General features: G+C 56.6%; 3 protein-coding genes across 3 annotated transcripts in view; 1 reads left to right on the top strand and 2 right to left on the bottom strand.

Moving 5' to 3' along the window:
* The window catches only part of AIMP2 (aminoacyl tRNA synthetase complex interacting multifunctional protein 2), a 344,265-nt gene extending 337,114 nt beyond the window's left edge, over positions 1-7,151 (bottom strand). Inside the window, exon 1 of the mRNA XM_050784150.1 lies at positions 7,137-7,151. The gene's annotated coding sequence lies outside the window, so the exon portion shown is untranslated. The remainder of the gene's footprint in view (positions 1-7,136) is intronic.
* The window catches only part of BRI3 (brain protein I3), a 128,385-nt gene that overhangs the window by 64,153 nt on the left and 51,420 nt on the right, over positions 1-12,812 (top strand). The gene's annotated exons all lie outside the window — the stretch shown is intronic.
* Positions 1-12,812, bottom strand: part of TECPR1 (tectonin beta-propeller repeat containing 1) — a 41,903-nt gene that overhangs the window by 16,671 nt on the left and 12,420 nt on the right. The window contains exons 6-11 of the mRNA XM_050783942.1: positions 10,850-11,024; positions 10,631-10,731; positions 8,357-8,458; positions 5,606-5,751; positions 1,468-1,958; positions 874-1,019 (exon numbers count right to left, since the gene is read on the bottom strand). Of these exons, the coding sequence (XP_050639899.1) occupies positions 874-1,019; positions 1,468-1,958; positions 5,606-5,751; positions 8,357-8,458; positions 10,631-10,731; positions 10,850-11,024 (1,161 nt within the window). The remainder of the gene's footprint in view (positions 1-873; positions 1,020-1,467; positions 1,959-5,605; positions 5,752-8,356; positions 8,459-10,630; positions 10,732-10,849; positions 11,025-12,812) is intronic.

Raw genomic sequence — 12,812 nt, 5'->3', positions numbered from 1 at the left:
CGGGGCAGAGGACACCGTCACAGGCAGGCCCGGGGTGCAAGCGGAGGGGGGCGGGGCCGGGGGTGCCCAGAGGAGGAGGCAGGGCTGGGGTAGGGCCCACCCGGCACTCCCAGCTCTCAGCCCAGCTCCCCCCAGGCTGATGACAACGGTGACGCTGCTGGACACCCGACAGGTGCAGGTTGAAAGCCAGGGCTGTTCGGTACAACCTCCCCTCTCGAAAACAGCCGGGCAGTGGGCACTACCACCCCGCCCTCTGCATGGGGAAACAGGCTCGGGAGGTTCCGTGCCCGGCCTGGTGTCACACAGTGAGCCAGCGGCGAGCTAGAACCCAAACCACAGCCTGCTTGTGTCCAGCGGCCCTTGGAATGAGGAGGGTCACATGCTGTGTGACTTCCCTGTCACCCCCACACTTGACTGTGAGCCTCTGAGGGCCGGGCTCTGCCACAGGACAGCGGGGCGGTAGCAGGGTTGGTCCAGAGGTGGGGTCTCTGGCCGCCCTCTGTGCTAACTCCTTGCAATCACACACTGCACCCCTGGGCGCCCGGGGTTCCCTCCAGCAGGGAGAGGATGCCGTGGTTCCCCTCCCTGGCCACCCTCCCCTCCCCACCCACCACCCTCTGAGGTTGCTGTTGTCTCTGGGTCCCCAGGGCCTCCAATGAGCCCGGAACACAGTGGGGCCCGAACCAAAGTCTTCAGGATGGACGAAGGAACCCTGAGCTCCTTTCTCTATGCCTGCATCTGCGTGGGAGACGGATGGACAGCGGGATGGAGGCATCCATCTGTTTCTCTCAGAGCTGGTACACAGCAGGCGCTCAATGAATGATTGTTGGAAAAAAAAAAAAACAACGCGTGCGCGGCCACCGGGGTGCCCACCTGCTCCACAGCCTGCTCGTAGTGTCTGAAGTTCTCCAGCTCCCGCTTGGTCCTTTCTGTGAGCTGCTGGAAGATCTGCTTCCTCCAGGCGGCGGTCTGGGCCGGCGTGATGGACAGGGACAGCGTCTGCACCGAGGGAGACAGGCCTGTGGGGCAGGCAGAGCCTCAGGGCCGGGGCACCGTCCTGCCCACAGCTGGGCAGGAAGCCACGGCGCTCCCCTCCACCAAATCAGCCCTTTCTACATCAAAAGCTACACTCTCTGTTAAGCCTCCTTCCACCCTTCGCCCTGATGGACAAGTTGCTCTCCCCCAGTAATTCAGCCTGGAAAGCGGCCAGCACTGCTAGCACAGGGGATGGGCTGCAGACAGGGGAGGAGGCATTGGCCACTGTGCTTCCAGGTCCTGATGGCCTCAGGCTGGTCTCTGGAGGCCACAGAGGAGCCCAACGTCTGGCTCAGGGCTGCTGAGCACAATGAGGCATCGAGGGAGGACAGCAGGCCTGCCCGAGCCCCCCAACCCCGGCCTCCTCCCACACCCCACACCCCCAGGGCACCTGGCCATGTGGATGCCCCCAGGCCCTGCGGGAGCCCTTACCTGCTTGGACAGTGAACCACCTGGGCATGGCACATGCCTCCACCACGCAGCCGCCTCCCGACACCCAGGCCCACAGCGGGTGGTCGTCCACCCCGTACGGCTCCTCCAAGCCCAGCGGGAGGAGCCCCAGTGAGGAGAGGCTGGTGGTCTCGGGGAAGCCAGCGGCCGAGTGGCTGGGCACTTTCTTGGGCTCCTTGAGGTCAATATTGGTCCAGGGCAGCTCGGCCGGCGTGGGGGCCGGGCCGGGGTGTGTGTCGGGTCCGGCCGCCCTGCTGCCCTCAGCTGGGCAGGCATCCTCCGTGGTATCTTCTGCAGTCCTGCCAGCCCCTGGGCCCGAGGCTGAGCTCCCCGTGGGATTCTTGGAATCGTCTAGAGGCTCTGCAGAGAGAGGCTGGCCAGGCCCCGGTCTCTCGACTTCTGAGGAGGCATCGGTGTCGCTGGGGGCAGATTCGCCACTGCCCCTCACCTCGTCACCGAAGAAGCAGCCGGCACTAGGGACAAATCAGGGCAGACCCGTCACTCCCTTGCAGGGGAACAGGTGCTATCAGGCAGGCCCGGTTCCAGCGTGCTCCACCATGACTGCCTGTGGAACCTTGGGCAAGTCAGAACCTCTCTGAACTGTCTCTTCCTCTGTGCAAGACATACATCAGCACCTGCTTCCAGAAAGCTGACGCCTGGAGCACCCTGCAGACCAATCACATCGACATATCTGAGGGTGAAGATCTGGAATTAGTATTGCTTTTTTTTTTAAATTTTTTGAGACGGAGTCTCACTGTCGCCCAGGCTGCGGTGCAGTGGTGCAAACCTGGCTCACTGCAACCTCCGCCTCCCAGGTTCAAGAGATTCTCCTACCTCTGCCTCCTGAGTAGCTGACAGATTACAGGCATGCACCACCACGCCTGGCTGATTTTTGTATTTTTAGTAGAGATGGGGTTTCACCATGTTGGCGAGGCTGGTCTTGAACTCCTGACCTCAAGTGATCCGCTGACCTCAAGTGATCCGCTGGCCTTAGTCTTCCAAAGTGTTGGGATTACAGGCTTGAGCCACCATGCCTGACCATAAACCCTTTTTCTTTTTCTTTTTTTTTTGAGACGGAGTCTCGCTCTGTCACCCAGGCTGGAGTACAGTGGCCGGATCTCAGCTCACTGCAAGCTCTGCCTCCCGGGTTTACGCCATTCTCCTGCCTCAGCCTCCTGAGTAGCTGGGACTACAGGCGCCCGCCACCTCGCCTGGCTAGTTTTTTGTATTTTTTTAGTAGAGACGGGGTTTCACCATGTTAGCCAGGATGGTCTCGATCTCCTGACCTCTTTTTTTTTTTTTTTTTTTTTTTTTTTTTTTTTTTTGAGACGGAGTCTCGCTCTGTTGCCCAGGCTGGAGTGCAGTGGCCGGATCTCAGCTCACTGCAAGCTCCACCTCCTGGGTTCACGCCATTCTCCTGCCTCAGCCTCCTGAGTAGCTGGGACTACAGGCGCCCGCCACCACGCCCGGCTAATTTTTTGTATTTTTTAGTAGAGATGGGGTTTCACCATGTTAGCCAGCATGGTCTCGATCTCCTGACCTCGTGATCCGCCCATCTCGGCCTCCCAAAGTGCTGGGATTACAGGCTTGAGCCACCGTGCCCGGCCGATCTCCTGACCTCTTGATCCGCCCGTCTCGGCCTCCCAAAGTGCTGGGATTACAGGCTTGAGCCACCGTGCCCGGCCAACCTTTTTTTCTTTAAAAAAGACCCAGCCTCAGGATTCCCTTATAGCAACACAAAATGGACTAAAACATGTGTTTTCATCCACTGGAAAGCGGCCACTACTGCTAGCACAGGGGAAGAGGCATTGGCCACTGTGCTTCCAGGTCCTGACAGCCTCAGGCTGGTCTCTAGAGGCCACAGAGGAGCCCAGCATCTGGCTACAGTGGATGTGCTGGCTCACATGGCAGTTCTGGGTTTCACGTCTTGAGGAATTGCTAAATTGTTCTCCACAGTGGCTGAACCATTTCACATTCCTACCGGCAGTGTAGGATGGTTCCAATTTCTCCATGTTCTCACTAGCATTTGTTATTGTTTGTTTGTTTTTTTTGAGACAGAGTCTTTCTCTGTCACCCAGGCTGGAGGGTAGTGAAGTGATCATAGCTCATTGCAGCCTCGACCTCCTGGGCTCATGGGATCCTCCCACTTCTGCCTCGTCTACAGGCACATACCACTACACCCAGATAATTTTTAATTTTTTAAAAATATTCTTGCAGAGATGGGGTCTCACTATGTTGTCTAGGCTGACCTTGAATTCCTGGGCTCAAGCGACCCTCCCGCTTTGGCTTCCCAAAGTGCTGGGATCGCAGGTGTAAGCTACTGCACCCAGCCTTGCCTTTCTTCCATTGACTTTTCACTCTCTTGATAATGTCCTTTGATTCACAAAAGTTTTTAATTTTGATGAAGTCCAATTTATCTGTATTTCCTCATTGCCTGGGCTTTTGGTGTCATGTCTAAGAAGCCACTGCTAACCTCAAAGTTATAAAGATTTGGCATCTGTAGTTTTTGAAGCTTCTTAGCTGATTCTCATGTACTTTCTAGTTTAAGAACTACCAGTTGGGTCCGGGCGCAGTGGCTCACACCCAGCACTTCGGGAGGCCAAGGTGGGCAGATCACAAGGTTAGGAGATCGAGATCATCCTGGCTAACACGGTGAAACCCCATCTCTACTAAAAATACAAAAAATTAGCTGGGCGTAGTGACGGGCGCCTGTAGTCCCAGCTACTTGGGAGGCTGAGGCAGGAGAATGGCGTGAACCCAGGAGGCAGAGCTTGCAGCGAGCTGAGATCATGCCACGGCACTCCAGCCTGGGCGACAGAGCGAGACTCCGTCTCAAAACAAAAAAACAAAAAAAACAAACAATAAAAAGAACTACCAGTTGGCCGGGTGTGGTGGCTCACGCCTGTAATCCCAGCACGTTGGGAGACAGAGGTGGGAGGGTCACTTGAGGTCAGGAGTTCAAGACCAGCCTGGCCAACATAGTGAAACTCTATCTCTACTAAAAATACAAGAATTAGCCAGGTGTGGTGGTGAACACCTGTAATCCCAGCTACTTGGGAGGCTGAGGTGGGAGGATCACTTGGGCCCAGGAGTTTGAGGCTGCAGTGAGCCATGACCACGCCACTGCACTCTAGCCTGGATGACACAGTGAGACTGTCTCAAAACAAAACAAAACAAAACAAACAAAACGCCACCTACCATCTGAGCAGACTAAACCCTCAGGTGACACATGAGCAAACGCCTGCCCTGGTCATCTTCCCTGACCCTCTGGGCTGACAGCACAGCAGGGTGGTAACCACCAGGCTCAGGGCACAGAGGGGTGTGGACCAGGGGCTGGGGAGGGTCACAGCTACAGGTGGGAACGTGGACGGCTGCAGAGCCCGGGCCCTGAGCGCCATCTCCATCCACGCCCGTGATGTGAACATTCCCACTGCAGAGCTGAGCTGTCCCCAGCTCATCCACAGAGTCGCCTGCCTGTGCTCTCACGGCCAGTGGGCAGAGCTAGGGCTTGTCCACGCTCTTTAGACCTACGGACCCCCAGGTGCGGCCCCGGAACTGCAGCAGCATCACCCAGGGGCTGGTGAGAAATACTAAGTCTCAAACAGAAACTCGGGGTGAGACCCGGAGATCAGAGTCTGAACAAACCCTCCAGGCAACCCCGGTGCCTGAGTCTGAGACCACTGCTGCAGGCTAGGCAGAGCCCCTCTGTCCCGTCCTTGTTTACCCTGGACAGAGGGGTCTTTACTTCTTTCCCAGAGAACTGTTTCTGCCCCAGATCTTCAGCCTTTGGACCCAATGGGGTAACCCAGATCAGGGTCGAGCCTCACCTTCATCATGACGGCCCAGCCTTACCCTGCTCCCAGTGCCACCACCAGCAGCCCAGAGTGCGTCCAACACCTCCAGCAGCCACCCCGGGCTGCCCCCAGGACCCCCTCTCTGTAGGACCGAGGCAGGAGGGCTTCGGCTCTTGTGGCTCTTGTGAGTGAAGACCCATTTTCTCCTGCCTGGGACAAGTCCCGGGACCCAGTGGGGCAGGTGGCAGACTCTTCTGGACGTGACCACCTAGGCTCAGAGAGCCCGTCCCAGCCTGGCTCCTGCACAGCCTGCCGTCCCTGGTCACCTGAGGAGACTAGACGAGCTGCCGGAGTGTGACCGGTCACACTCTCGGGCCACGACGATGGCCTTCCAGGTCTTCCCGCTGAGCTCGCTGGGGGTGACGCCCTGCCGGAAGTACACAGCTCGGTCCTCACAGCCAATGCCCCACACCTGGAAGAGAGAGGCTCTGTTCTGACGAAGCTGGGTGCAGGCCCGGGGGCTCCTCTCGCTTCCTGGGGTTGCAAAATGCAGGCAGGGTCCTCCATATGCAAGTGTGTGTGGGCTGGGAAGGTCCATGGTGGGGCTGTGTGGTGGGCACAGAAGTCAAATGCTAGAAGGGGGCTCAGGAGAAGCTGCAACCTGGTCCCATCTCCCTGTCCTCAGGCAGAGCTGGGGTTTCAAGGTGACTAGGTCCAGGCAAAGTGGCAGGGCTGGGGGACACTCTATTAGGAAGTAAGGTTCACCTGCCTCCCTGTCTTGCGTGTGCCCTCTGGTGGGAAGCAGATGCCCCAGTGAACCCAGAAGTGGTCCTGGTTTTGTTGTTTTTGTTTTTGTTGTTGGGACAGAGTGTTGCTCTGTTGCCCAGGCTGGAGTACAATGGCGCAATCTCGGCTCACTGAAACCACTCTGCCTCCAGGGCTCAAGTGATTCTCCTGCCTCAGCCTCCCGAGTAGCTGGGATTACAGGCTCCCATCACCACACCCGGCTAAGTTTTTGTTTTGTTTTGTTTTTAGATGGAGTCTTGCTCTGTCGCCAGGCTGGAGTGTAGTGGCGTGATTCGGCTCACTGCAACCTCTGCCTCCCAGATTCAACTGATTCTCCTGCCTCAGCCTCCAGAGTAGCTGGGATTACAGTCATGTGCTACCACGCCCAGCTAATTTTTGTATTTTTAGTAGAGATGAGGTTTCACCGTGTTGGCCAGGCTGGTCTCAAACTCCTGACCTCAGGTGATCCACCTGCTTCGGCCTCCCAAAGTGCTAGGATTACGGGCGTGAGACACCGCGCCCGGAATGTTTTTGGTTTTTTTTAGAGACAGGATCTCACTCTGTCACCCAGGCTGGAGTGCTGTGGTACAATCGTGGCTCATTGCAGCCTCGACCCCCTGGGCTGAAGCAATCCTCCTGCCTTGGCCTCCTGAGTAGTTGGGACTACTGGTGCACACCACCACACTTGGCCAACTTTTTAATTTTTGTAGAGATGGGGTCTCACTATATTGCCCAGGTTGGTCTGAAACTCCTAGGCTCAAGTGATCCTCCCACCTCAGCCTCCTAAAGTGCTGGGATTTACATGTGTGAGCCACCCCACCTGGCCGTGGTGTTTTTTTTTAAGATGCAAAGTAACCACCCTAATTCTGACCTCACTTTCCATGGAAAAGGTCTCTGGGTAGGCATCCGACTCTCTGCCTTTGGGTAAGAAGTAAGGTTTGCTAAAGGGCTCAGGTGGCCTGGCTAGGTAGGCTGCAGCGTCTCTGTCCCTTGGCCCTGGCAGGCTCGGCTCAGACTCAGCTGAGTCGCCTCCGACTCAGCACCCCTGTGCACTAGCAGGTGCCTGTCACCCCCCGGCCTCTGGGTGCTGTGCCACCAGGGTGGGTGGGAGGAGGGCGTGGCAGCAGAGGGAAGCCTGGCACCTCAGAAAGAACTTCTTGCTCAGTGTAATGGAGTGGGGGGCTCTACTTGACAGCAAGGGGCTGAACCCTTTGAGTTTTTTTTTTTGGAGACAGAGTCTCGCTCTGTTGCTCAGGCTGGAGTGCAGTGGAGCAATCTTGGCTCACTGCAACCTCCGCCTCCTGAGTTCAAGTGATTCTCCTGCCTCAGCCTCCCGAGTAGCTGGGACTGCAGGCATGTGCCAGCACACCTGGCTGATTTTTGTATTCTTAGTAGAGATGGGGTTTCACCATGTTGATTAGGCTGGTCTTGAACTCCTGACCTCAGATGATCCACCTGCCTCGGCCTCCCAAAGTTCTGAGATTAGAGGCGTGAGCCACGGTGCCCAGCCCACCCTTTGAGTCTTAAAAGTCCCCAATCCTCATTATCTCTGAGAAGGCCACACTGTGAAACTGTGCAGGTGATTCTTAAGAGCGGCTGCACTGACCGGGCATGGCGGCTCATGCCTATAATCCCAGCACTTTGGGAGGCCGAGGCAGGCAGATCACTTGAGGTCAGGAGTTCGAGACCAGCCTGGCCAGCATGGTGAAACCCTGTCTCTACAAAAAAATACAACAATTAGACAGATGTGGTGGTGCGCACCTGTAATCCCAGTTACTTGTTAGGCTGAGGCAGGAGAATCACTTGAACCTGGAAGGCGGAGATTGCAGTGAGCCGTGATTGTGCCACTGCACTCCAGCCTGGGTGATAGAGCGAGATTCTGTCTGAAAACAAAACAAAAAAAAAAAAAAGAGAGAAGCTCCGTCCTCGGAGTCCACGTTAGGGGGTCAGCTTCATCCTTCACTTGGTGACCATCGCACCTGATTTCACCTAAACATTTCTCAAGGAAACCTTCCAGTCTCCAGGAACCCCTTCCTGCCGCCTGTCAGGCCAGATCCGTGCTCATGACTCTGAGGCCTTAGAAAATTGACCTAAGCGAGGGCCCCATGACCCTGGCAGAACTAGCCCCTGGGAATCCTCGTGGGCTGAGAGCGTGTAGAGGTGCCAGGACCCCCACTGTACCGCCATCATGAGCTCCTACAGTGGGAAGGGGCCACCGGGCTATTTTGTGGCATGAGGAGCCTCCATCCGGAGACCCCTGCTGTTCAGGGGCTGCGGACCCCCGTGCACACCTGGTCGTTCATTCCCACGTTCACCATCAGCATCTCACCAACCATCTCAATCCAGCTGGTGCCACAGGGATTGTGAGAGTTGACGCCTCTTCGGAACCACACCTGGGGGAGTCAGAAATACACGTTTTCCTGGACGGCCAGGGAAACAGACGGTTCATTCGTTTAAGCCTCAGGGAGAACAAGTGAATAATTTGATCCTTTGGTTCATGTCACAAATGAGCAGTCACACATCATTTAGCGAGGAAGCCCCTATCCACGATCCACGTCCCTCTTCCCACACCCCGGCTGCATCTCCTGCGCCTGGCACTGTCCCACGAGGGCTGAGGGTCCCCTGGCCTCAGCCACACGTGTCCTGGCAGCTGCCTGCCCATTCTCCAGCCTAAGGCTTGGAAAAGGCTACTTTATTTGAATTGAGTTGGTCCCTGTGAAAGACAACGGCCTTAATAATGTTATTTACGAAAACTAGTTTTTAAAAAGCTCATTCTTAGAAAACATGAGACCCCTATGTTGGGTCTATTCTTAGTACTTCAAGAAATACTTAAAGCGAAGTATTTTCATGTCAACGTGTAAAAATACACACACTCCCACTAGATTTTCCCAGACTACCTGTGGCTCTGTGATTCAGCCGCTGGTCATGCTCCACCCTGCCGCCCGGTATTCCATCCGGGCTGTTCTGATACATTCTCCATGGTGGCCTGGGAGGCCCCGTTAGTCTCAGACCTACTGGACACCTTGTGCTATTAGAATTCCTAAGATGCCGCCAGGCACGGTGGCCCACGGCTGTAATCCCAGCACTTTGGGAGGCCGAGGCGGGTGGATCACCTGAGGTCAGGAGTTTGAGACCAGCCTGAACACATGGTGAAATCCTGCCTCTACTAAAAAATACTACAAATACTAGTCGGGTGTGGTGGTGCACGCTTGGAATCCCAGCTACTTGGGAGGCCATGGCAGGAAAATCGCTTGAATCCGGGAGGTGGAGGTTACGGTGAGCTGAGATTGCGCCACGGCACCCCAGCCTGGGCGACAGAATGAGACTCTGTCTCAAATTTAAAAATAAAAAAAAGAAATCCAGTTTTGCCCATTTAATCCAAAGAAAGTGGCACGTTGCCGTATGAGGGATTTGGAAGTTGTGGTCCCTGGGAAGTGGGGTGACCAGGACCCAATGTGGGGGACAGTCTGGTCTGTATTTTTGTGAGCTGGGAGTGGCCTCAGACTCTGGAAACTTCAGCACCGGGGACACAGATGCAGACGTGTAGGCCGTCCATCCCCTGGGCCAGGGAAACCCCCTTGACAAGCAGTTAGAAAAACCCTGTGAGTGGTTGGAAATTGGCTGGTTTTATTGGACTTGCCGCTAAGATGCAAAAGACAAGCACTGACTAGAGGAAGGGGAGGCGCTCGGTTAACTGAGGGCTTCAGGAAATTTGCTTCTGATTCTTTGAAATGTTGCAGCCTATTAGGTGACACTCTCAGTTGCTGCATTTGGGTACTAGGGTGTGGGTGGAGGAGGATTTTACAGCACCAAACGTCCTGGAGATTGGCAACGATTTCAGCAACAAACAATGCATGGTGCTCGGCTGGTGCCAGATTTATTCGAATGGGTTTTTCTTTGTTGAGATGGAGTCTCTCTCTTGTCGCCCAGGCTGGTGTGCTGTGGTGCAATCTCGGCTCACTGCAACCTCCGCCTCCCAGGCTCAAGCATTTCTCCTGCCTCCCAAGTAGCTGGGATTACAGGTGCCCGCCACAATGCCCAGCTAATTTTCTGTATTTTTAGTCAGAGACATGGTTTCGCCATGTTGGCCAGGCTGGTCTCGAACTCCTGACCTCAGGCGATCTGCCCACCTTGGCCTTCCAAAGTGCTGGGATTACAGGTGTAAGCCACTGCACGCGGCCCGGGTTTTTCTTTTTTTTTAAATTTGAGACAGGGTCTGGCTCTGTCACCCAGGCTGGAGTATAGTGGCGTGATCTCAGCTCACCGTAGTCTCCAACCCCTCGGCTCAAGTGATCCCCCAACCTCAACCTCCCTTGTTGCTGGGACCACAGGCATGCACCCACCACATCTGGCTAATTTTTACATTTGTATTATTTTTTGTAGAGATGGGGTCTTGCTATGTTGCTCAGGCTGGTCTCAAATTCCTGGGCTCAAGTGATCCTCTGGCCTTGGCCTCCCAAGGTGCTGGGATTACAGGCGTGAACCACTGTGCCCTGCTGTTTAGGCCACACTTGCAAGAAGAGAAAACAGCCTTCAAGGGACCCCGTGCAGCATCCCCGTCTTACCTTCTGGTCCTTGGTGACAGCCCAGACCACGTTGACTCCCACCGAGACGTGCATGACCCCGTTTTCAGATCCAGGAGGCTCCACAACGGACCAGGAACTTCCTACCGGGCCCCCAGGAAACCCCCAGTGGTCCCCATCAGCCCGGACAGCTGGGGAGCAAGTGACTCTCACCCTTCTCCCCAGTACAGGGTGTGCGGGCGGGAGGGCCGGGCTGCCCACCTTTGGGATTGCTCCTGTTGATTCCTTCCCGGACCAGGGCCTGCCCCTCCCAGAGCGTGGCCCACAGGAGGTCGTGGGGCCCACAGCTGATCTGGACCACCTCCCCGGGGGTGTCCAGCAGGGACCAGGAGGACCCTTCAGGGTTGGAATGGCTGACGTCCTCTCTGTACCACACCTGGGAGGCAAGACAGGGACATGGCACCTGCATCCACTCATTCCCACCAGCCAAGCACGGGGGTCTCGGCGTGGTGGGGGGTGGGATCCATGTCCCCTGACCGTCCAAATCTCACTCCCTGCCCCCTACCCCAGCCAAAAAACGCAAACCCTGGATTCTGGCGGTCCTGGGGGATACACTTGTTCCATTCATCTCCTGGGGATGACGCCCCCAACCCCGCCCACTCATGGACACCCACCTACCACCTGACTCCAGCGTCAGGCACGGGGGTCTCCAGCCACCCCAGCCAGTCCGTGTGTCCCACGCCCCCTTGTGGCGATGTGCTCTCACGACACCCAGCTCAGGGGAGGCCAAGGTCCCGATGGATAAATGGGAAAACTTCCAACCCCCATTCATAAAACTGTCTAAGATGTCAGTTCTTTCTCCCTTCACTGAATGGTTAAGACTGGGAGCAACGGGCTCAGAGCATCCGAACTGTTTGGCTCATTTTACCTGGGGGAGACTGCATGTCACTTCGTGATCCAGAAAGGGCAAGTGACCCTCCCCATCGGGCTGTCTTCAGACTCGGGACCCCCGCCTCCCAATCCTGCCACCATCCCCCTACAGCGGGCCCTGCAGCACCAGGCCTGGGAGCCTCTCTTCTGCAAGCAGGTGGCTTCAGGGCCCCTCTGTCTCCCCAGCTTCTACAGAAGCCCAGGTCCTGGTGCCGCCTCTCATGGACCACAGGTGTGGTGCAGGCAGCACCGGCTCACGGCCGACATTCTGGGAAACAAACGCTGCTCTGTGGCCCCTGTTCTCCCCTCTCCGTCTTTGCACCCAGGTGGGCATGGCCCCCCGAAGGGGGCTCAGTCCCAGGCCAGCTCCCTCACTCTGCCCGGCCCCTTACCATCGCCCTTCAGCAGGGCTGAGGAAGCAACTGTGTTCGCCTTTGCACAGGCCAACGTGGCTGCAGAGGGGGGCTGTGACAAAACCCACGACTTTTGATAACCGCTAAGCCCACTGGGGAGCTGTGGTCAGTGCGTGGCGAGAGTGACTGAAGAATCCTGACGTGCGACCGAAAGCCGTGACTCGAGTGTCAGTGCCCTGAGCTCAGGACCCTTGGGGCCTCTGCTGCCCTCGGGGGCTGCTTCGATTCCTCTGCTTAGTTCACAAACTCCCTGAGACAGGACTGCCTCTCTCGAAAGAGCTACAGATCCACCACCCACCTACCCACCCATGCACCCACCCATCCATCCATTCATCGGCACACTCACCCATCTGTCCATCTGCACACACCTTCCATCCATCCACACATATACCCACCTATCCATCTACCCATACACCCACCTACCCACTCACCCATCCATCCACACACCCACCCACCCACTCACCCATCCATCCATCCACACACCCACCCACCCACTCACCCATCCATCCATCCACACACCCACCCACCCACTCACCCAAACATCCATCCACACACCCACCCACCCACCCACCTATCCATCCATCCACGCACCCACCCACCCACTCACCCCACCCACCCACCCCATCCATCCATCCACACACCCACCCACCCACCCACCTATCCATCCACACACCCACCCACCCACTCACCCATCCATCCATCCACACACCCACTCACCCACTCACCCATCCATCCATCCACACACCCACCCACCCACTCACCCATCCATCCATCCATCCACCCACCCACCCACCTATCCATCCACACACCCACCCACCCACCCACCTATCCATCCGCACACCCACCCACACACCCACACCCACCCACCCATCCATCCACAC

The sequence above is a fragment of the Macaca thibetana genome, chromosome 3, assembly GCF_024542745.1.
Source record: "Macaca thibetana thibetana isolate TM-01 chromosome 3, ASM2454274v1, whole genome shotgun sequence".
In the NCBI taxonomy this organism is placed as follows: Eukaryota; Metazoa; Chordata; class Mammalia; order Primates; family Cercopithecidae; genus Macaca; species Macaca thibetana.
This window is presented reverse-complemented; position numbering and strand designations above follow the sequence as displayed.